Source organism: Fundulus heteroclitus, unplaced genomic scaffold (genome assembly GCF_011125445.2).
Source record: "Fundulus heteroclitus isolate FHET01 unplaced genomic scaffold, MU-UCD_Fhet_4.1 scaffold_47, whole genome shotgun sequence".
In the NCBI taxonomy this organism is placed as follows: Eukaryota; Metazoa; Chordata; class Actinopteri; order Cyprinodontiformes; family Fundulidae; genus Fundulus; species Fundulus heteroclitus.
The window spans coordinates 1,186,260-1,211,879 of record NW_023396890.1 but is presented as its reverse complement, the minus strand read 5'-3'; the positions used below and the strand labels follow the sequence as shown (position 1 = coordinate 1,211,879).

General features: G+C 40.9%; 1 protein-coding gene across 7 annotated transcripts in view; it reads left to right on the top strand.

Moving 5' to 3' along the window:
• Window positions 1–25,620, top strand: part of LOC105926725 (SH3 and multiple ankyrin repeat domains protein 1) — a 64,223-nt gene that overhangs the window by 4,922 nt on the left and 33,681 nt on the right. For 6 of the 7 annotated variants that reach the window (XR_004929546.1, XM_036132012.1, XM_021316740.2 and 3 more), the window contains exons 2-6: window positions 15,691–16,235; window positions 20,405–20,608; window positions 22,812–22,883; window positions 22,967–23,075; window positions 23,161–23,312. Coding sequence is in view for 6 of the 7 variants with exons in the window: in XM_036132012.1 (XP_035987905.1) it covers window positions 15,795–16,235; window positions 20,405–20,608; window positions 22,812–22,883; window positions 22,967–23,075; window positions 23,161–23,312 (978 nt within the window). In the remaining variant the exon portion in view is untranslated. The remainder of the gene's footprint in view (window positions 1–15,690; window positions 16,236–20,404; window positions 20,609–22,811; window positions 22,884–22,966; window positions 23,076–23,160; window positions 23,313–25,620) is intronic. The other variant, XM_036132013.1, reaches the window with a different exon arrangement.

The window sequence follows — 25,620 nt, the reverse complement described above, 5'->3', positions numbered from 1 at the left end:
TCTGCAGTTTAAGTGTTTCAAAAGTATTCCTACCCTTTAAACTTTTAAATATTTGTCACATTACAACCACAAACAGCAATGTTGTGAACAGGATTCTGTGCTATTGCACCACCTAATGAAGTGGAAGAGGAAAGATAAATAATGTTAAATCTGAAAGGGGAGCCATGCAGTTGGATTTAATCGGATAAAGCAAGATTCTGTCTGTGAGCGTCAGTTTTTACGTTCAGTCACAGATTCTGTTGGATTTAGGTCTAGTCAGGACCGTCCCTGCTGCGTGACGCTGCCGCCGTTTTCTACGGTTAACATAAATGCACATAAATGCTCAGGGAGTTAAATGTTGGTCTCGTGTGACCAGAGCATCTTCTTCCACATGTTTGTTGTTTTCCCAACACGGTTGATGGGAAACCTGGACTTGTGACAACATGAATTTCTTTCCCGTCCAAAGCTTCTCCCACCTGAGCTGTGGTTCTATGCAGCTCCTCCAGAGCCACCATGGTCCTCCTGCTTCTCTGATCAATGCTCTCCTGGTCCAGCCTGTCAGTCCAGGTGGACGTCCATGTCCTGGTAGGTCTGCAGGTGGTCCATCCTCTCTCCAGGTCCACATGATGATCAGAGCTCTGGATGTTGTAGAACCTGACCTGCTGTAAACTGGACCAGAACCTCCTCCCTGACCCGTATGCTGGATTCTCTGAAGAACCTTTGAGACTGGAACCAGAACAGTGGATTGTATTTAGGGGTATGAGAGTAAAGGCGGTAGTTCAATTCACGGCACATTTTTGGGGTTTTTATTAGTAAAAAATAACAACGGCCTTGTTATTTTTCTCATTCATGCACTACTTTCTGTTGTTCCATCTCATAGAAACCTGATAAAATTAATTGACGTTTGAGGCTGTAACGTGACAACATGCTCAATGATGCTGGATGTTCTCTAAAGAACCTCAGAGGACAGAAACAGAACAGCTGCAGGTTAAATTAATCCCGCCTGGACTCTGGTTACTGATTTTTAGTGAATTGGTTGGGCTTGATTTTATTTCGGGGATCTGACTAAAAGGAGCTGAATCCAAAGGCCTCTTTTCAGTTTGGCTCAGCTTTCTGTCACTTTTCACACCTAAAACAGGAATATGTTGGGGTGTGAAAGGGTTCAGGGTGTCTGAATACTTTTAAACAAAGGATCAGAAAGCTGAAAGCGATCCAGACTTTTAGTCAGCACACAGAGAAAAGCCGTTTAGCCTGCTTTACAGCATTTAGCAGAACATGTGGATCGTTCATTTTGTGCAGAGTTGCTCCCTCTCTGCATTGATTTGGTACATCTCTATGAAGCTGTAGCGTTTTAAGATGAATTCATAGAAAACTTGCATCCATTTCCCTCTGTCGATACGAAAGCAAACAATGAAACGAGGTTCTGAGCAAGAAAGCGTGAAAGTGAGATCGATGCTGATTTAGGGTTTTCTGTTTTGTGGGTGAAAACGAAGCTTCGGGCTCAGTAGGCCTATCTATGTTTACGTGCAGCAGGGGCACTTTAAAATAGAGCGGGGGACGTTCGCTCATAAATCTGTGTTGCTCTCAGGTCTCTCGGCCCATCCAGCCTAGTTTAGCCCGAGCAAGGCCATCAGTGCACATTCAGCCTGACCCAATTAAATCCAAAGTAAGGAGGAAAGATAGCCCACTTTGATCAGATCCACGCAGCAAGCCACGCTCGGGATAACGGTTCCAGACCAACTACAGAGGCTGAATCCATATGACAAACATGAAAAAAGCCCCAAAGCTGCGTTAAGAGTCAGAGTTTCCAGGACGATGGCTGCATAATTGCCTGGACCCTCGACGAGCGGAGCGCCTCTGAAGCTTCCTGGAGGAGTGGAGCTGGAGCTCAGATGAAAGCTGCAGGATGCTAATTGGTGAAAAAGGTGGAGAGGGCTAATTATTTTATTTATCCACTTAACGGCTGATTACCAGGGTATCATGTCTGTGTTTGATGAGCGGCGCATTCGCAGCTGATTAAAAGACATTGGATTTCGTTCCTCCTCCCCGCTGAGCAAGCTGACTCAGTATCTGGCTGAATAGAGAGTAAATGCACTGGTTATGATTGCAATATTGTTAATTTTACCCGATTTTAACCAGTATTGATTTCAATTATAGCTCAGAAATGCAAAAAAAACTCACCTTGGGACAATAAACCATGAGTGAAACGTCATTTCCTAATAGGATTGTCAGTGTTGTATAAAGTACTGAAATCTCAGAGTCAAGTAAAAGTATAGGTACCTCTCCAAAATATGACTTTGGTAAAAGTCCAAGTCACTGACTGAAATTTTACTTGAGTAAAAGTCTTAAAGTATCTAAAATGTCTTGTACTTAAGTATGAAAATTACTGTAAAAATAGATGTACTCAAGTAATGTAATGAAAAGTATAAGTAAAAGTAAAACAAAGCAAATGCAGGTTGAATGACATTTTTTAGATGTTGGTAAACTTTGAAAGTCAAATTCACTTGAAATAATATAAACGGCCAAGTGCAGGAGAAATTTAGACCAAGTTTAGAAAGAAAATACAACCTTTTTGTAAGCTTTCAGTTTTCCTTCTTCAAGTAAGGTCAGTACTATGCACTTTAACATTGTACACAACCAAATGCAGACAAAATTTAGACCAGGGGGTGTATACTAAGAACATGGTTAAGTAATAAAGTGATAGTTAACCTACAGGAAGTGGTAAACTTGCTAATAGATACACCTGTGGTTGCAGGTATCATTTAGTTAAGAAAATTAGGACTCTCTGCTATTAGATGCTTTACCTATATCACAAGGTTAATTTAACCTGCTTTACCACTGAACCAGCTTCTTATCCTGTTGGTGGTGATGAACAAACCCAGGAAAGTCCCGACTTTGTAGCAGTTAATTAGTAGGTGGGGTCAAAATACTTGCGTGCTTGAGTCTCTCTCTCTTTCTTTTTGTAACGAGTAACTAAACCAAACATTGAAAATGTATTGGAGTAAAAGTATGCAATTAAGTTCAGAAATATAGTGAAGTAAAAGTAAAAGTTATCAAAAAATGTTATACTCGAGAAAAGTATAAAGTACTCTAAAATATACTTAAGTACAGTAGTGAAGTATTTTTACTTCATTACTATACAACACTGAGGATTGTGGACATGGGAGAACTTTTACAAGAACCTTCTGGGCCTTTAAAATGATTCATATCCCTTGAACCTTGTCATATTTAGTCACATTACAATCTTAACCTTCAAAGAAAGAGCGATGCAGAACAGTGCATACTTTATACTTGAGTCTACTTTAACAGGACGCTGCATGTTAACTTTCCAAAGTGCTCTCTGCACTTTATTGATGATAAAATCCTACGTCAGAGCACCCCCCCCCCCCCCCAGACCCCACGGCTCGTCTAGCACCATTCATATAAAAACCGAGCACCGTTCTCCCTTCATGGCGGTGACTCACTCCATCCGTCCATCCCGTGTTGGAGTGCGGATCGAGTGTCCTCGTTCTCCGCCACAGGCGCTACAAACGAGGCTGAAGGGTGCAGAACCAGTCAAAGAGAGGGATATAGAGGACAGATCTTGGCCGCTCCACTTTTGCAGGATGTAAAAGTGGGACAATCTGTTCCTTGGATGATCTCCAATTCTACTTTCCGGGGACCGATACACTGAAAATATATCTATACACAAGCTCTGTCCTACATTGGAGGAGAGTGAGCGAGCGAGACAGACCGACAAAACGAAATAGGAAGAGCATAAGTTAAACTGACACCCTGGAAGGCCTGCATGGCGCATTGTGCTGGGACTGCGCCTCTGAAGGAGGGGGAAGCACATAAAGTCACAGCGTAATGTTTTAGAAGCACATGCCGCATGATTTAATGAAAGGAAAGCCTGCATTGTTTTCTATTGCATTACGTTTTAGTGCGGAAAGCCTCGGTGAGTCTCATCCTCTCTATGGGGGAAAATAAAGAACAACACTGTGCAAAATAAAACCTTTCAGGAAAGACGGAAAGGCAAAAGATGAGCAGGAAGTCACTGTTGACCTTCACAGGCTCTTAATTCATTCCTGCTGTCCGGTTCCTCAAGGAGAGCATCCATCTCTGTCCTCATTATAATGATCAGTCAGTTTCTGAGTCTTTATGGGTTTCTCTCCATCTCCCCGCCGTCTGTCTCATCATCTGAAGACCCGCGGCTCTCTGAATCTACCTAAACACTCTCATTATGGCTTCAAGTGATGAGAAGTCAACAGGAGCTATTGACCTCCTTTAGTTAAAGGCGTTTTCTCGTTTCTGCTTCATGTCTGTCTCCTTTCAGTGGCTCATTAATGCAAAAAAAAAAAAAAAAAAAAAAAGAAATATTTGCCACTGATAAATTCTGGTAGGAATCAGAGTTTAAAGCAAATGTTTGACATGAAAGAGGAGAAATAAAACTATATATATATATATATATATATATATATATATATATATATATATATATATATATATATATATATATATATATATATATATATATGCTGTTTATTAACTAATGTCTAAAGCTCTGATGCCTTCACAGAGCAGATGCAATTTTGGAGAGACTAAGTCACAAAAACTTGGACTCTGTTCATAGTATCCATGTGTAGACCTGCATCTCTCTACCTAATATTAGAAAAATCCCATTCTAATCAAAAATGTAAACAATATCTGTTCATCTTACGTGTGAAAAGTTGTCCCTTGAGCCCTGACGTCAATAGTCGATTTAAACAAAAATAAGCCGCACAGCGCTGAGGCATCATTAGTGTGTTCAGCTTGAATCAGTAGGATAGGGTAGCAGGTTGACCGCCCCAAGATGGCAGCCGTAATTCCTGCACCGCGATATTCAATGCGGGGTCTACTCTTATATGTTGTCTGTGGTCCTCTCTGTTTAGTTCTGGTGTTGCTTTTTAAAGTTTCCCCACAGAACATTGCCCTGATCTCTTAGTTCCACATCCTCCATGGGTTTAGGTAGAAAACAACGCTGGGTTCAGTACGCGTGCTGTATGGGATATTTTCAGTGCAAATATACGGATCATTAAACCCCTAGCACATACTCAAATATTCTGCGGAGACGTGCGTACTGGCAAATACCATGTATACTAAAAAGGTGTTAACAGTGGTAATAAACACAAACAAAAGCACCGGAAAACATGTTTTGGGTGCAACTTTTGGATAACTTGTGCTGCCCCCTGATGGGATGACGCCCAGGGCAGAGAACCACGACACACAGCCATACTCAATAAATTAGAATATGCATTTCTTGTTTGTCAGATTACAAGTACTTACTGAAAAAACAACCTTTAAGCAGGTATTAAACATACTTTTCATCAAGCCCCCATTTCTGCTTGAAAAAAAGTTAAAAAGTTAAGTTAAAAAGTAAATTTAATATTTTTTTATTAGCTGGAGGTGGAAAAATCATATTAGCATAAATAAAGGCTTTAAAATATCACCATTCTGTTTTAATCTATATAATGTGCTTCCCTTAATGAATTGAGTTACTAAAATAAATGAACTTTTCAATAATAGCCTAATGTATTGTATATGGCTGTATACTAAATATTCTTCTCTGCATTAACTTTGTTTATTTTGCACACCAGATTAAGTTGTATATGATTTTATTTTGAAAGGTGTGTCTCGATGATGATATTCATCATTAGGAGTAAAAGGCTGAGGCTGAGAGGAGCCCATTCCAACAAAGCAGCTTCTTTTTGTCAACACATGCAAGAGAAAATCAATAAAGTGTATAAAATTGATGTTTCAGGAAAACAGATTGATAGTGCAGTCTAATGCAATGATTAAAGTGATATGAAGGCTTTTTAGTGCATGAAAACAGGGAGAAAAGCCTGAGCTGGAACTTCATAGTGTCTTAGAGCACTGATACAAAACATACAGAGGCAGCACCATCGCTCACATTTTACTGGGAACTGCAGTGATGAGCTAGTATAAAACCTCCGTCTGTGAAAAAAAACAAAGACAGAAAACAAATCAAATGTATTGTTATAAATACAGAAGCATCACCAATTTTCAATAATACGTTAAGACCAACATACCAACTCAGACCCATTAGTAAAGTCTCTTATTGAGTTTCAGTTTAATCAAGTTAAGTCTTTTCTCCATGCAACTCATTCCTCATAACAGAAAATAAAACGAGTAAAGATTCTTTTTAATGGAAGCTGCAAAACATCCACACTTATCTGCACCCGTAAAGATGTGAAAATAGTGTAAAATGAATGCAGCTGTTTTTGCAGTGATATAATCTCCATCCCATGCATGCGTATATTCTCTATATTAGCTGTCATTGCAGGATCATGAGCTCAGGCGCTGGACAGGAGGCGGGGTCCATCACAGGACAACCACTGCACACACTCCTGTCTAAGAGCAATTTAGTTTGTCGGACTCTGTGGGAGGAAGCTGTAGTACCCAGGGAGAACCTGTGCATGCACAAGGAGAATGCAGAAACTCTGTGCAGAGAGACACCAGGGTGGGATTTGAACCCACAACTCACATAATCCCACATTAAAAAAAATTAAGAAAGATCCACTCTGTGAACCTGAGGTCTTTGACTCAGTTGTCTCCAAATTAAGAAATGTTTTTTAAAAAAATACAAGAGCCAGACTTAATGACACCCCAAACAGTTCAAAATCCAAATCTAACTTATTTATAAAGCACGTTTAAAAACAGCAAGTTTTCCAAAGTGCTGTACATACTAAGATAAATAAATAAAATATAAAAAGCAAGACATCCAACAGATATACGAAACGCTCATAAAACAAAGACAATACGAGAGCATGCCAACACACAACTGGTCAAAAGATATGAAAATAAAAATAAAAAAGAGACTTAAAAACAGAAAGTGAAGATGTCCGTCTAATGTTTAAAGGCAGTGGGAGCCATAACAGAAAAGGCTTGATCTGTAAATTTCCAGTTAGTTTAGACAACTAAAAGCAGCTGATTGGCTGATCTAAGGCCCTGCAAGGGAAGATATGACCGCAGTAGATCTGAGAGGTAAGAAGGAATAAGATCATTTAAGCATTTTAAAATTAACTCTTTGGTATATTGGAAACCAAGGAAGAGAAGCCAAGACAGGTGAGATGTGTTCATGTCTCTTTGTGCCAGTAGGAAGACGGGCAGCAGCATTTTGAACAAGCTGAAGACGTGATGGAGATGCTTGAGTGACACCAGCATAAAGTGCATTATAGTCGTGAGATAAGCTGAGATAAAGGCGTGTTATTCTCTAGTAAAGTTTTGCTACTTACCTTAATTGAAAGAAACTTTTTTGCAAATAAGAGCTGATCTGTAGATGAAATTTAAAATCTGAGTCAATAATTACTCTCAAATTAGTTACATTTTGTCTAACTCACAACTTGAGAGAAGAAAATTTAAAAAATGGACCCTAAAGGGAGGAAAGCAGAAGAGGACCAAGAACTGAGCCCTGATGAACCCCACAGGAAAGAGAGACAGGAAACTTTACTTTCTGTCACTAAAATAGGAACAAAGCCAATCCAGTTCTTCCTTTTTATTTCCACCCACTGCTACAAATGAGAGATTAGAAAGATGGGCTCCTCATCATCAAAGTCTAACCACATCTTTGGAAACGCAAATAAAGCCGGCGTAAACTGATTTAAGAAAAGCTCAGCAGGGTCATGAGTAAACAGCCGACCTGGTGGACTCAACTGTGTTCACAAATAAAGGAAATCTCTTATATGATATATTTTAAAGCAGCTACTTTTAATAAATAACCCGTGAATTCCTATTTCTGTCACTGTTGGGTCTCTCTGAATGTGTGTGCATGGTTGCTTGTTCTGTGTCTCTGCGGTGGACCCCACCTTTCGCCCGATGGCTGCAGGAGGAGCAGAGACAGAGCTGCTATTGTTGCAGAGCAAAGCAGCTGAATTAAGACAAAATCAGGTCCTGCATCTATAATTAGTGAGGGGAGTATTTCAGGAGGTGTGGTTGGAGTTAATTACCCCAGTTAAATATAACACTTTCCTTTTCTTGTTATTCTCCTGTTGTGTTCAGCCTCGGCGCTCCTACTATAATCCTGTTTCTTCCTAAATCTGACTACTCTGCTTTATGCAAACTATAACTCCATCTTTCTCTCCTGTGTGCCCCCCCCCCCCCCCGCCCTCGTCGCTCTTACATCCCAATTAGTCGACTCTTGTCTACTCTCTGCCTCTCCCCCCAGTTCCCTATCTTGACTTGTGAATGCTCGACTCCGTTCAATATTTAATGAGACTTTGTTCATAAATCAGCCGCCTCTATTCCCTCACGGCGCACGTGAACGATAGCATTAACAACTTCAGGGTGTTAACAAGCCGTTCTTTGTCAGCTTTTAATTACAGAAGCTTTTGGCCTGAAATGGGAACCATGTGAAGCATCCAAACCACTCGCAAAAGTCCAAAGGTGATCTTCAATACAAGATATTTCCTTTTCACTGCGAACCGTCCACCAGAAAATGCTCCACTTGCAGATACACACTGACCAGGAAGACATGAGCTGACCAGGCTTGGATCAGGGATAATCTTCAATGTCCATAAAGCCACAATTTATACATTAAGGGATTTGGAAATTTGTCCTGAAAACATTTTTATTATTACTTTTTATTTTTCCATCCATCCATCCATCCATTGTCCAGGGTACAACCTGAGCAGGTATATTACAGTATTATGTGTAATAGAGCTACCTATGTATGTCGATTGATTGATATATTACCAACTAGATTTTTAAAGAAGAGAAATTCTATATTTTTATAGGTTTAATGCATGTTCTTCAATTGGACATTTAATTTTTTGTCAGAAATTATGTCAAAAAAGTTTGCAACAAAAAATTATTTCATAAAAAAACAGTTCCTTACACTGTTGGTGTCATTTGTTGTGGAAGATTTATGCACATTTTGCATGAAAACGGCTAAGAAAAGCTGCTGAAGGTAACAACTTTAGCCCGGTTATTAAGGCAGATATACCATCACTGCAGTATTACTGGGAGGAAGAAAAAAAGTAAAAATAGGTTCTGTAAGCTAAAGTAGGATGAGCTCAGACTGCATGAAATGCCACTATACCTGAAGATCGCCTCGTCTACACGCAGAAAACAGCATTTAGACGCCATTTTAAAATACGCACAGAAACCAGGCAGATGGAACAAATTTAAGCACCAATGTAAGCAGATTCATCCCAGAGGAAGATCTGAAGATGAACCTTGTCTTCGTCACTTCAGCATCGCCGTCTGCAGCAGCATCCATCACGGCTTTGAGGTCTTCAGAGTCAAACACCTCAAAATCCGTCGAATTCTTCGAAAGACGGCGTAATGTTTGCAAACAGCGGCTGATCAACTCGTTCCTCTGCCTCCTGTGATGTGAAGCAGAATGAGCAGATTTTGATCTTTATCGCACGCACTTTTTTAAAACTGTTGTGAAATCCCGCTCTGATAATCCATATTTAATTTCTCTGCTGTGTTTCATGACACAAAAACCCACCGAATTATGTTCTACCAAAAACTATTTTAGCTTTTTCCTCTAATCTTTGCTTCATTCATGACAAGTGAACAGATGTCAGCTAAGCAATAGAAAGACAGGATAAAGGTCGGCTGGAGTAAATTAGATGGGGGCATCAAAGACTGGAAACTGACAGCCAAGGTGACATATTAAAGTTATTAAAGTGGTTATATCCTGCAACTAATATGGAGAAATAACCCTCACATACCTGACAGGAGATTTTCTCACATCTATATAATATGGAGATATTCACAATCTGAAGGGTTATAGTACGCATTTCTGTGTTGGGCCACTTTGACATCATGAAGTCATTAAAGGGGCCGGTTGCTCGTGTATAGATGATACTTTTGATTTCCTAATTTCATTCCAGTTCACATAAAATATGTATAAAAAATGCACGGTAACATAAAAGTAACACCTTAAGCCCATTTTATACAGTTTACCTGCAAAAAAAGTTGATATTGTGGTGAGTTACACTTTAAACTCATGATTCTGCATCACTTTTTCTCTTTTTTAGGCATTTCTGGGTTGTTTTAATGTGTTGTTGAAAAACTGGCCGGATGCTGTTACTACACAGTTAAAAATTCAACATTCACTACAGGAGGCTCAGTTTTAGCCACTTTATACACTTTAAAAGGAGATATGCCTCTACTTTATGACATTATATGCCTTTGTTGGCTTATGAGGGCCAGAGAAATAGCCTTGATGGACCGGATTCGGCCCGCGGACCTTGAATTTGACACGTGCTTCACATGGACCCTACATCAGGGGTGTAACCGTATAAGAACCATGATTTGGGACAAATTAGGTTTGCTTCAATCAGGAGCAACAAATAAAACAAACCTGACTGAAGATGTGGTTGGATTTATTAGTTACTAAAGGAAAAGCTGGTAAAGCTACTGACTGGATGGATGGAAAAATATCTGCTGAGTTTCTTTTGCTGGGTCGTTCTCTCCTGTCTTGTCGTCGTTGTTGTCGGACTCGTGTTTTAGGACGAGCATGAAGTCACATGGAAGTCAAAAGTTTACAAGCATACACATTCATCAGTTGTGATGAATCAATGAAACATTAAAATTAAGCCTACACACAAAAAATAAATGGTAATTAATTTAAAAAAGGACTGGAAATGCAAAAAAATGAAACGTCAGAGACATTGTATGAGAACATAAACAATAACTACTTTTTATTTTGTCATCTATGTTTACTTTGTATTTTTTTTTTCATGCAATTTTAAAGGGGTGGTGCTCTAGCGCCCCCTGTTGACAAGCCACCACTGAGTGAAAGGTTGAAATGGAGTAAATGTCAGGAGGATTAAAACATTAACTCTGGTCAGTCTATTACTGATGTTAGGCGTGCAGCCAATAGGGTCGAATGTTAAAAATAAATCAAAAGGTGTCTCAAAAATGTTTTAGAACCAACTTTTTGCAGATTTTTATATACAGTTTATCAGATTTGCTGTTAATTAAGTTGAATTTGACAGGCCAGGTGTCACTATGAAGATTTAAAGTAATCTATCATAGTCAAAGACCTTTTATTCCAACACAGGTTTTTACACGTCGGGGAGCTGCTGACGGTCATTTGTCCTTCACAGCATTGTTAGAGGAGAAAAAACTGAGAGCAGAGATTATGCAGAAAGTCACTTGTGACTGAGTCAACCTCGCATCTCGACTGCTTCACTATTCCTCAAACACAACTCGTCACCAACGGCAGCGCCTGCATGGCGGGGATCTGTGTCTGGATGAGTCTGGATGTGTCCTGATTCCAGCCGCGTCTCTGCGGATCCATCTGATCCATCTGTCCATCCTGATACACCCCGACTTCAACTGCCAACTCATCGGATATTCAGAGCATCATCTGCCAGTCACATACTGGGAGATCCCCATGCGTCATTCTGCACCAGTAAGGCGACCGTGGGCACCGAGCCGGCCAGATCTGGATCAATGGGGAAAAAAACAGGACATAAAGGAGGTACCGGTGAAATGGGACGTCCAACGAAGCGATAAAAATACATTTCTGCAAGAGGAACTGAAAGTTGCTTGTTTGTTGCTGCTAATCAGTTTTTCTCCAAGAACATGGTTCATTCAGGCCAAGTTAAAAACAAGAAGTCCAAAGAAGACATCCGAGGCAGCAATTCTGCTTAGATGTCAATTCATAAGGATGAAGGGAAATATTTATTTTAAATCAGAGTCCTAGATCCTCCCTAACAAAAAAAAAAACATACATGTCAGGACAGAGTTTCCCCTTCTGAAATACTGATGCCTTCGGGTTTTGTGTCCTGATTGTGCAGAGTTGATGGAGCACAAGCAGGACTTGCATCAGCTGAAAGTTGGAGCACGACCAAAGCTGAATTCAGCGTTTACTTTTCCTAAAACTGCAATCTAAGCAAATTCGCAGGATAAACAGAATATGCATATAATACGTGTAGCATGCATTAACAAAGCAGCTTTGATTTAGTAGATGTCAAGGCCTCCAGATCACCGCTCTCCCAGAAAGATCCAGCAATTCCTCCTAATGCTTGTTCAGACTTACTGTTCTAAACAAGTAATACGTTATTTAAAGTCATCGCATGTATTTAAAAAAAAAAAAATAAATCAATGATTTTCTCTTGTCTGGAGGATGTGGGGAAAAGTTTTGTCTTCCATCAGATGTTGGGAGATTAAACGGCACCTTGGAGAGGAGCAGCATCAGTCGTATAATCCTAAAACCAAGATGGATCCATTGACTCGGTGCTCAACAGTAATGTCTGGCCACCAGTCAGCGTCAATCTTCATGGCAACCAAATGTTTTACCGGCTGGTTGCCATTAAAATAGAATCAAATTACCATCACCTGCCCTGGTTTTACCTGAGGTGTCTCAGAAAGTTGAGTTGCTCCGAGATTCCGGTCCACAACAAACAACTTTTAAGCAAAACGTCTGCAGTTATGTGCATTTTGCTGACATCTATAGCGAAACTTATGCGTCATATATTTATATTCTTTGTTCAGGGAAGGGAGACAACTTTTCCTTTATTAGTTTCACTGAGGATTTTTCCGTAGGTTCTCAGGCAGACGTGAGACGGCTATGCCAGCCACAGACATCATATACGTAGACGCGTCATAGGGCGCAGGTTCGCACGTCATCGTCACCGCCATATTGTATGTGGCAGAAAAAAGTTGAGTTCTGTTATTGTGAACGTGGATCAGAGAAGATGCCTCATTCCTGAGCTGCAATAAATACACACACACACACACACACACACACATATATATATATATATATATATATATGTGTGTGTGTGTGTGTGTGTGTTTGTGTGTGTGTGTGTGTGTGTGTGTGTGTGTGTGTGTGTGTGTATGTGTTATGAATATAAGGATCAATTTGTTAAATCTAAACATTATGGTCTTCATTAATTCATTAAACCGCGTCACACATGAACCTTTAGGAACAGACTTTTTGGGTGAGTATTAAAGAGGTAAAATTAATAATATGAGGAAAAAAAGTCCTAGGTCAATAAAGTAAAAATAAACAAACAAACAAACACAAAAGTGATAATGTTATGATAAAAACATCATATTATGAGAATTAAGGGGGAACATTTCCAGAATATTCATAGTTTGGAGAATTATTTCACTCCTGGAGTAACGGGGCGAGGTTAGATTATGTTAAATATTTTTATTCTTTAGGATAATAAATTCAGGAGAATGAAGCTAAAGGGATACAAAAATAAACTTGTAATATTACAAAAACATACCACGAATACAAAGTATATTCAGAGATTAAAGTCCCTCTGATACTGTTTAAGTGACTGAGTAACTGCAGATTTGCCACATTTAAGATGGCGGACGCTCTGACGCATCCCAGCATAGGCAGAACCCGCCCAATGACGCGTCTACTCTTATATTATGTCTATGATGCCAGCGACGCAGCCACATACGTCACAGATGTGCACCGACGTCTGCGTTTGTAAAAAAAAAACAACATTTAACGAAAACATTGCAGTTGTGACGCTGAGGGAACCTGAGAGTGAGAATATGTGGTGGCCAGCTTCCATGCTCTTGCTGCAGAAAAGTGTTCCCATAGCATGATGCTTCCACCACCATGTTTCACCATGAGATGGTGTGTTCAAGGCCATCGTCTCGTTTCCACCTCATTCAGCATTTTGCATCTCTGTCAAAAAGTTCAGTTCTAGGCAAAGTGCCCTGCTGTACATACTGGCTGTGTCCTTCACACCATCAAACTGCAGACAGGATTTAATATGGCTTCCTCTTAAATGTGGCTTTCCTCTTTCCACACAGACCAGATTCATGGAGCGCATTACTAATAACCATCTTACTGGTAGATTCTCCCACCTGAGCTGCTGGTCTCTGCAGCTCCTCCAGAGCCACCATGGTCCTCCTGCTTCTCTGATCAATGCTCTCCTGGTCCAGCCTGTCAGTCCAGGTGGACGTCCATGTCCTGGTAGGTCTGCAGGTGGTCCATCCTCTCTCCAGGTCCAGATGAGGATCAGAACTCTGGGAGGTTCTGTAGAACCTGACCTGCTGGAAACTGGACCAGAACCTCCTCCCTGACCAGTCTGCTGGGTTCCTGGGTCTCCATGATGCTGGAGGTTCTCTTAGGAACCTCTGAGGCTAAAAGCAGAACAGTGGATTGTATTTAGGGGTATGAGAGTAAAGGCGGTAGTTTAATTCACGCCACATTTTTTGGGTTTTTATTTGTAAAAAACATCAACCACAGCCTTTCTCTTCATGCATTACTTTCTGTTGTTCCATCTCATAAAAACCTGATAAAATTCATTGACGTTTGAGGCTGTAACGTGACAACATGTGACAATGTTCAAGTATAAATGCTTTTAGCAAAGCGTTGTTTCAAATCAGACGCTGGGAAAATACAACAAAATCAAATAAATTGATGCAGGTTCAAATGTAACAAAATCTGTAAAAAAACAAAAAAAAAACAAAGGGGGTGAACACTTTTGTAAGGCTCTGTATGTTTGCTTTTATTTGTGTTTTTATCTGTCAGATTGTGTCGAATCTTGTGTTTCATTCTTAGCCTGGAGCCTTTTGTAAAGGAGATTTTTAGTGAGTTGATCCCTGGTTAGATGCATGAAGGTGAAAATGAAAATAAAAATCCTTTAACTTGGTTAAAAACCTTGATTATTCCCCATTCTGAGAAGGAGCAGACGCACCGTTATTCGTCTCCTCTGTGCTGTTGTGTAAATGTTAACATCAGCTCTGAGCTGATTTTACTGCTAAAACACAGCAGCCTCTTAAATCAGCTCCATCTTCTTATTATCTCTAATCTAAAACAATGTTCTCATGTTTCTATGTTAAAAAATGTGATATATCAGTGATCAGAGAAACATTTTCACATAAAGAATGAACGTGATAACCAGACCAGTCCAGACTGGTGTGTTCTGATTAATGATAAACCCTGATAGACTCTTTATGTCTTCATTACACCCACAAGCCTGGAAGTCAAACAATAAACCCGAGCAGTGTAGCGCTGCAGTTAAAACATGTTCAGTTCACACCATTTATTGCATTAAGGCATGATTGCATTCCCAAATTGCTTTAAAAAGTACACTGAATCACTGTTATTGTCATCATTATTGTGTAATTACCGGAAGTTTGACTGTTTCCCCTCAGGAAACTCACAGATATTGTTACCTCTGGGTTTAAACCAGCCAATAGTGAGTCTGGGAAAGCCAACAGCTGGAGGGAAACGTGGAGAGGAAACTCCTCACCTTCATATCACTGCAGAAATGAATCAAAACAGAATTTTGCATCATTTCAGGGACAGAACGACCTCCGCTGAAGCTGGATATGAACAGCTTCAGATCACCTCATCTCTGTTTCCCATCCGTCTTCTCCGTTAGCTGCGGGCAGAAATGGTCCTGACCTGGTGTGACGCCACCATGCACATCCACCTCGCTCTGTTCTGCGAGGAACCTGTGATGTAAATTCACGGCGTTTATATTTAGCCTGTCTTCCATCAGCCTGCTGCTCCCTGGTGCATTCCTGCCGGCTAAATGGGAAATGTGGACCAGCTCTGTGCTACTTCACACATGTGGACCTATTAACATTGCCGCTGGCTAGTTCTGCTACTGTTGCACTCGTCTTTTATCTGTTTGAATCGCAGCCTTCCTGATGTTTAATGACTTCATGCTGGTTGCAGGCGAAGGCCTGAGTGACCGACGTTTTCCTTCTCTGCCCGTTTTCCCACAGCATGTTCCCGAGGACCGAGCCGCTCTCATGGGACAGCCGCGCTTTGTCTCCATGACGGCTAGATCCCTCGGCCCTCTCTGCGGTGACCACCTGCGCAGCAAGGGATGCTGGGAAATAACGAGCATTTCTATTCCAGTCAGGAAGACAAAGATGGGGAGGACGAGGAGGAGGAAGAAGAGCAAGAGGCAAGAAACGACGAAGGCCGCCGCGGCAGAGAGAACGGAGGCCTAGAGGATCTGGGGGAGGAGGAGATGATCGGAGGACGGCAGTCCTGGGAGGCGAAGGGCGGAGAGGCCATAGTGGCGGGTAGACAGAGGGTGGACCGAGCGTTAAGGCCGGGAGTTCTGGAGAACCGGGGCGTCCCCCACATGTCCAGTCAGGCCCAACAACATCATCCCGGCCAGAACAAGCTGCAGCAGCAACACCTGATGGCGGCGAAGAGACGAGCCCTGATGGAGCGCAGCATGACCACCATGGCTCCTCAGGAGGACACCTTCATGACCATGATGGTGTTCCGCATCGGCATCCCTGACATCAAGCAGACAGTAGGTGCAGCAGGAACTCACCCCCCCCCCCCCCCCCCCCCCCCCCCCCCCGTTAGGCCCCAGAACCATTAAGTGTTAATAAATGAAAGCACAGGGCCAAGTCTGGTCCCCTCGACAAGCAGCGCACTGACTGGAGGTGTTTCCAAATGAGGAAGTAGTTCAAGTCAAGTCTCTCTGGTATTACTGCCTCAGAGAAAGATTTAGTTTTAATTTGACACAAATTATTACGGCTGATATTCATTAGACGTTTGCCGCTAACTTTCCCTCATTCACCATTTTTACCACACGAGGAAAAATTAAACCTGCAGTTTGACAACTTTTATTTTCCCTTGGGGGGTGATTCCTACGTTCCTAACAGTTTTTAACAGAATAACCAGCGCCAATGTATTAGCACCCTGCACATATTTCCTTAAATCTAAACAGGATCAGCTCAGGAACTTTTATTGGTGTAAATATTTCACTGTGATTTGCTAGAGTTGCTGTTAAAGCTGGATCCTGAACACGTCTTCTGCACGGCCTTAACTGCTGAACCCAATTCAGCAGTTCTGCAGCTTAAAGGCCACTCAACGTAAAAAAAAAAAAAACTATACAAACCGTTTAGGTGAATATTAGAATCACTTCAAGGATTGTTTCATCAAGTAAAAGTAAAAGGGAGTAACCGTTCGATCAAAACATTTAATTTATTATTTAAAAAAATGATGTAATCGGACAAAAATATGAAGTTTTGTGCAAATTCTGGTATTTTAAAGACTAAAATAAAATAAATCACCCCAACAAATAGCATAATTACGAGATAACAAAGAAAGACTTTTCCAAATCCCATTTTTTTTAACCTAAAACATCAAAAACTTACTCAAGTAAATTTCCCTGAGCAAAGTTAAACACATTTACTTTTATGTCTCACTGAGAATAAATCAGGATTATCAACATTATCAATAACTACTACCTGCCAGACAAAACAGAGGGAGCTGTTGTTTTTTAATCACTGATACAGGAAAAAAAGATTTGTGTGTGAGCAAATCAGCAAAAATGTGCTTTAAATGACCCCAAAATAAAGAAAATGAGAGCGAGACTCGCCAGCAGCAGACACAATCAGTCAACATCATGATGCCGGCATCTGCCTGGGGTCAAGCGGGGGCATAATTAGGCTCCAAATCTGAAGTCAGCATCATTTCACACTTCCTGCAGCTGCCAGGCTTCCGGTGGCAGCAGGTGAGAACTGGCGAGCCCACACATGAACCGCATCAAGGTGAGAAAGCCCCACCGTTCCCACCCTCCCCCATCTCCCAACTCCCTGAACATGCCAAGTGTTCCACATGTCAGCTAATCTGCCCTCAATATAACGGCGCTCGCTAATTATCTAATAGGTTTTTAATGAGTTTGGGGAAGGCTGAGGAGAGAGCGACTCTGGATGGCAGGGAGAGACGCGGAGAGGTCTTCTTCTGTGTTGTTCTTAAGCCTCCAGCAGCCACCGGCGCCACATTCAGCTCTGCACACACACACACACACAAAAACACACAAAAACACACACACGCCCTGAAACCTGTCCGCACAAACGTCACTCACACGGATAAAAGGCACATAAAGGAACGGCACCGATATCATGAGGCGCCCAGAGGAGCAGAGAGCCAGAAGAGGTTTTTTTTCCAATTATGCTGCGAGGCTGCAGAGAGCATGTGCAGAAAGAGCTGGAGACAACAGAGTGTCATGGTGACACACAGTCTGCATTATATAGGTCTACGCTCTCTGTGCCAGAGATTAGCCGCCCGGTCTCTGCCGCTCACACAGCGGAGCGGCGAGGTAAACACAGCAATCCCTCGCCCATAAGAGCACACAGACACAGCGAGCCTCGCTTACACGTCTGCCTCCTGCACATCATGAGGGATACCTCCAAGGGACCGGGAAGACATCGCTACGGCAACGGCAGCCTGCCTCCAGTAATGAACCCGTTGCCATGCCAATACAGTTGGCTATACTATCAAATAATGCAACCTATGGGGGCCGGGGGGGAAAGGGGGGGGGGGGATGCTGAGCTGTGCAGTTTGGCTTACAGTTCTCAGAAATGCCCTCTGCTGTTTACAGCCCAGCTTTCTGGGAGCCGTCAGAGCTTCGTCCTCTGGAGCGGCAAGAAAAGAGAATAATGAGGGTCGTGGCCGAGTGGTTAGAGCAGCGCGCTCTGAGAAGGACGCAAGTACCCGGTTCGATTCCCAGCCACTGCACTCTGGGTCCCTGAGCAAGACCCTTAACCCCAGATTGTTCCCCAGGCGCCGTACATGGCAGCCCACTGCTCCCCAAGGGTGATGGGTTAAGATGCAGAAGTGAATTTCTCCATTGTGAGATCAATAAAGTTCTGTTATTATTATTATTATTATTATTATTATTATTATTATTATTATTATTATTATTATTATTATTATGTGAAGGCAGAGCAAAAAGACTCCCACGCAGATTACATCGGAGGCCGGGGAGGAGCTGCGGCTTTAAAACGTGCAGAGACACCAGCAGCTTGCTGTTCCTGTGACACACGATTAAACATCCAGGCTGTGTCTGCTCCTCCTGGTTCTGACCACTGAGCTATATTATACACTGGAGTGCTAATCACCGTCTGTTAGAACGAGTCGCTTTGAAGCCACCAGCCGCCATATTGGTACTCCCTATTTCCCCCCAGTAACTAGGGAATATGTGCGCTACAGCATCGAACAACGAGGATTTTCTCATGTTCAGGGGGGGCTTAAAACTTTTAAAATGTCAAATGCCATATACTTTTATGTTATGTTCTAAAAATATCAAGTACTGAGAAAGTCATGTGCTGAAATATTTTGCATTTTATTCATTTAAATATATATGTTTAATATTTATAAATATATAAATAACAATATACAAAAACATATATTTACATATGTGTATACATATATATACATATATACATATACACATACTTATATATATATTTAATATGAATAACATGTAAAATATTTCAGCACCTAATTTCCTAGTAGTTGATAGTGTTAGTACATCCACTGACTGTAGAATTACCTGTGAAACATTTTCACACAGCCAGAAAACTGCTTGTTGTTGCAACCAAATCCTGTGGGATTCTGTGAGAGTAGGGAGTAGCAAGATGGCGGCCAGTGACTTCAGTGTATAATATAGCTCAGTGGTTCTGACACAACAGAAACAAATACGGCTCGTTTCCACACTGGGGCCACTTTGGCATCAGGGAGTCACTAAAAGGGCCGATTGCATCTGTACAGATGTTACTTTTTTATTTCATAATTTCATTTCAGTTAGTCCCAGTTTATACAGTTCATCTGCAAAAAATAGTTGATATTGAGGTGAGTTACACTTTAAACTCGTCATTCTGCATCACTTCTTCTCTTTTTGGACATTTCTGAGTTGTGTGAGAACTGACCTCTAGTGGCAGGATGCTGTTACTACACCATTTAAAAAAATCAACATTCGCTACAGGGAGGCACAGTTTTAGCCACTTTATACACTTTAAAGGGGTATATGCCTCTACTTTATGACATGATCTGCCTTTTTTGGCTCTTTAGGGTCAGATAAATTGCCTCGACGGGCCAGATTCGGCCCACGGACCTTGAGTTTGACACATGGGTGAAAATAAATACCCTGATAGCACCCATGGGAGGATGACACCAGTTACTTTCTAAAAAATATGTTCTGCTTGCATAATACTGCCTTACATTCATCACTCAAAGACACATTTTTAAGACTTAATGTGTTATTTACACATTTATCCCTCAGTAACACCAGACATAACAACTGTGGACACAATCACAATAAACTGATAAATAATTTAAAAAAAAGAACAAAGAATGAAATAAATGGCAAAATTAAACAAAATAGTGTGCAAAACATATATGAATTTAAATAAATTAAAGCTGAGCAGTTGGTAGCACTGTTGGCTTTTAGCAACAGGCAGGACACAGCTAAACACAGAAGCCCTGAGTCAGGGGTACTTTCTATGGACAGAAAAAAGCAGACACAAACCCCAAAGTTAAGAATAACACATGAATCACAAGAACGATGATTCTATGCCTGCTAATAATGCAGTAGCACTACTGCATTATGTCAGAGAAGATGTGTAAATGGAAGAAGAGTGATGACAGGACCTCTAAGGGTCTCCCTGCCGTGTCTTTGCATGTTAGCGGTGCCTCCAGTTTGACCAGGACTGCACCGTGTGGAGCGCCAAGCAGCAGATCGTCTGCTCGCTCGGCGAGTCCTTGTGGGACGTCTACAACTACGGACTTTTCCAGCCGGCTGGAGAAGGACGGGACGCCAAATTCCTGGAGGAGGAGCGGCTCCTGCGAGACTACGCCCGCACCTTTGAGAAAGGGGTTCCCTACCTTGAGGTATTGCTGAGGAATGAGTGGATAGCCTGTAGATTCTGTTCACCCCACTTAAATGTATGCTCTGATTTGGCTTTTTTGTGACACTTTTATGTTTCAAATTGTCGAACAAATTCAAACATCAGACAAAGATAAACCGAGTTTATCAGACAAGGATAAACTGCATCTGGATACCGTGAATAGCACACTGTTTATTTCCCTGCTGCATCTTTATCCTGAAAATTAGTGCAATCTACTGTGATTTTTACAGTGATTTCTAGAGTGATTTTCCAAGCTGTATGCAAACGAAATTTCGTTCTGAACGCACTTTGTGCATACAAAATGACAAATAAAGCTATCTATCTATCTAAAACTTTAAGTGGTCTCATTGCAATGAGCCTCTTCCATTGCTGCGGAGGGATTTTGGCCCAGCAGAACTGCTTTTCTTCAGCCATATTGGAGGATTTTCAATCACGAAGGGCCAGTTTCAGGTCATAGTGACGCATCTACAATGTACTTAAGTCAGGGTTTTGACTAGGACACTACAGAACCTTTGTTGTGGTTCTTTTGGACCAGAATGAGAACATACCTGCTGCTTTGGATCATTGCTCTGCTGCATAACTAGAGCGTGATTTTGTTTCAGGTCCGGAAGCGAGACCGGACATCTTCCTTCAGAGTGTTATAGAAAGCAGAATTCATGGCTCCATTAGTTATGGGAAGTTCTGCAGGTTCTCTGGAGTCCCAAAGCCTCAGAAATGGACCTGTGAGCCTTTTCCAGACTGATGGATGTCAGTGACTTTGTTTCTCATCCTTTCTGTTGCTTTTTGAGACATTTCTGCCAACTTCATGTCATCAAACAGGTTCTGTTCTATATCTACTGTGAGTTCTTTGCTCAACATGTCGGGCTAATCAGGCCTGGATGCTGCAGGGGAAACTGAACGCAGATTTAAAAAAAAAAAAAACATATTTTTAAATGTTGTTTTTCACTGTCTGCTCATGAGTTAACAAGACAGCTTTTTGCTCTTGATAATTGAAATCTTTTTGCATTTACTTTGGTCAATTTTGCGTTATAATAAAAACAAGCGTAACAGAAACAGTAGAAGTCTGCAGATTTCCACGTATAAATGTCTCCCAGTCAGGTCGGCCTCTCCAGTTGGGTCATACTTTACCATAAAAAGCCACAAAAGCTTTAAAATCCTTTTGTTGTAATCTGCAAATGGAAAATCACACATCGGGTCTGGCTCGTTTGTTTTTTAAGGCAAGCCGCAGCTGTTATGCATCAGATTCTGCTCATAAATGTGACATAAATTATAGAAATGGTTTCCAAAGCAGCAAGGAAACAGATTTAAGATTAGTTTCAGAGTTTCTGTGCAAAGCAATGAGGTCTATTAGTTGTTTATAAGGTTGCATAATTTTAATTATATTCTCCCAGAATGCAGAATATTACATTTCTTAGTATCTGTCAGTAAAGTATCAGTGTTTGGTTTCCACAGCCCACAGTGCCCTCTAGTGGTTCTGGTGCTCTGGGTTTGGTGTTCCTCTAAGAGAAGAGCCTCAGGAGCCAGATGAGCTCACATTAGGATTAAAACCTTCTTACTTCTAATGTTCTGAAGAGTTTGGAGCAAACTTCATGGCAGCACTCTGCGATAGAAACTAAATTCTGTTGGGAGGTTTCATATTTTTCAGTTTGCATGGACCTTAATGTCTAAGAGGTAAATGTGATTGGGGCTGATTCAGAATTACGGACCGACCCAGGTTCCTGTTACCTTTAGAAGGCGCTGCTCTGCGATCCTTTCAGCCCGTTCCTTTCTAACCGGGTTCTAGATACAGTGGTCCATATGCTACATTACTGTCTACTCACCTGGTGGACCTGGAACTCATTTACCCATAAAACACCTTATTTCATCTGCCAGCTCCTACAAAAAAAATGACGCTAAATCAAATTCCTGATGTGGGGAATAAATAGGAAATATGTTCAGGGGGAATTTGCACAATAGAAATGTCATGTTATATCAAGAATTTCATGCCTGCCCATAAATAAATCCACACCGGACTTGTGGAGAAATGATTCACAGTCGTGTTCTGGCAGGTCTGAGTGGGAGCGAGACTTTCTGGGAACAGTGAGAGATTCACTGCAGAACACGAGAATAGCAGCCATTTGGGTTTTCTACACATGTTGCCTCTGAGCGAGTCACGTTTTCACACACATCCTGTTTTCTGTCCTCAGTTTAGGTACAAAACCCGAGTTTATAAGCAAATCAACCTGGATGAAAAGGCTCTGGCTAAGCTCAGCACCAAGGTATTCCTTCGTCGTTGCTTCACGGCGTCTGATAGCAGCCGGACGGCCTTCACAGCCTTTCTCTGACATGCTCTCACATTCAGGCCAGCCAGAAGAAGTTTCTGGAATACGTTCAGACTGGAGCGATGGAGAAAATGGCAAAGGTTCTGGAGAAAGGCCTTGACCCAAACTTTCACGACCCGGACAGTGGGGGTGAGTTTCTCATGCCATCACAAACCCTGAAAGATTTTTAGGGTTTTGTCTTCTAACCCTGAACGGTGCTCCCTGTGCGCCTCAGAGACGCCGCTCTCCGTGGCCGTGCAGTCCGGACTGTCGGTGGACGGCGTCCGGTTGCTGGTTCTGGGCGGCGCTCACCTGGACTTCAGGAGCAGAGATGGGATGACGGCGCTGCACAAAGCTGTCAGAGCTCATAATCACGCTGGACTGCTGGTAGGAGCTTCATTACTTCACATACATGCTCACTCAGACGGGACGAAATAAAATAAAATACAGTAAACTTTCAGCTAAATGAACAACAACTGGTGTTTATGATATTATACTGGATTAAATGTCACTATTGATGAATATCAACGTAGATCGGCATTTCAAATCAGACCAAACATGCTTTTAAACTCAAGATAAAGAAAAGTTGTAAAACCAAGAACTTAACTAGGATTTGCCAATCGACTGTTTCCAGTTTATTGTTTTGGCCGTATAAAATTTCCAAGGTGAAAGGCTTTATTTTGTTAAATAAAGACACAAAGTGTTGAAAGTAAGGCGGCATTAAAGAAAAGTAAAAGTGGAAACAGACGACAGGATGAAGATAATGAGATCAACTTTTTTATTTGAGTGTGTCAAATTAGATTACATTTAATATATTAGCCCTGCCAACTTTGAAACGTGTTCTGTTTTTGTATTTTGCATGAAATCTACCAGGTTTATGAAATGATGTATCAAATTCAGCCTCTTAGTTTTGGTAATGAGTCAAATTAACACTTATATTTAGAGCTGAGCCATTCAATGTTTTAATTAAATATATATATATATATATATATATATATATATATATATATATATATATATATATGTGTGTGTGTGTGTGTGTGTGTATACCTTCTGTCATGAGAATTAATTCCTTATATAATTTCCTTCAAACATCTCACACGCACGTACATGTGAAAGTACTCATCTGTTATAAGATAATAATAAACAATAATAATAATAATATAATTAATAATATTAAACAATAATATTATTAATAATAATAATAAAACTCAGGAACTCAGACCAAATAAAAGTCACCCATCACCAGCTATCCTCTGAATAAAAAAATGAAATAAATCACACAAAGGGATATAATGAATTCACTTGTTTATTTTAAAACACAATTCTAATGACGCTTCCTCAAAATATCGGATTGAGGATGCAGCTCTGAGGAATGGTGCATTCACTGATCTGAAAAAGATTGGAGGTTTGAGTGTCCTATTGGCTGGACCATATCACTGTAATATATTTATTAATGTATGTATCGATGGGCTGGTCTCTAGTCAGTGAGGATAAAGCTGAATTGTGGTCACCAGTGGATTTTTATGGTGCATCTCTTAGGATTTTTCCTGAAAAGCCAAATAACAACATTTGATCTTTTGCTTTTGTTTTGATTTTTCTAATATCATGAAAAAGTAAAAAGATTTTGCGCACACCTTAATTTACTACTCAGGCACCCATTCATCAGCCAGTGATCAAGTTTCCTGTGCACTGGCAGCCAGTGTTGCCAGATCTTGTGAGAGAAACAAGCAACCTAGCAGGCAACCCACCACACTGTAAAACAGCGGCTGCTTGTAAACGGTATAGGTGCGTGAATTTAAAATGGCGTTATACATAGGCAACAGCAAAATTATGCTAAACACTTTTACCATAATTATTTTGAATAACTCAGATTATTTCAATAAATTCTACCAAAATAAAAGTGAATTTTAAGCAAGATAATAAAGGGATTTCCCTCAGAAAGAAAGCCAAGCCCAAAAATACGAAAACCACGACTTCCACATGACTTCAGGGGAAATCGAGCCCAAAGCCGTGTTGCCAGATTTTTTGAAACAAACAAGCAATAAAAACATCATTCCATGATGTTTACACAATGTGTAAATAAATACGTGTTTTCCAGCCAAAATACCTTTTTATTTCTTATCTTAAACAAAGATAGACATAATGTTACGAATTAATTATTGTTCATTATTTACTGTTCTGTTCTGTTTGTTATTAACTTTCTCTCACTCATCCATCTACTCCCCTTTCTGTACACACTAACAGCAATAATTTCTTCATATTTTTTGCGTGCTTTTTATAGCCACATGCATAAACAGTTTTTTAAACGCCTGTAAAAAGGTTTAAATTTCCATTCATGTCTTACACTTTGCTTGCAACTGGGAAAGGAGCTTAATGAAGGAGAATCTTTTGGCACAGCTGCCTTCTTGCATGTGCTGACACTGTAACTCCAGGTACTTCGTTTGGCAACGTGTTTAAGCCTTAGTTTGTCAAATACAGAGACAACAAATTAATAAGCATTAAAATACGGTTTATGGGTTTCTGCAACGCTATCAGGGCGTAAAAACTCATCTTCAGAACCAATCTCTGCTCAAAATGGTGATCTGCAACTTTCAGCAGTTATCGCCGCTTATTGCAACCATAAACTGCCGTAAACTGCATAAAATACGAGGAATGTTGCTCCCTCTGCAATATGGCGTCGCCGCCATATCGG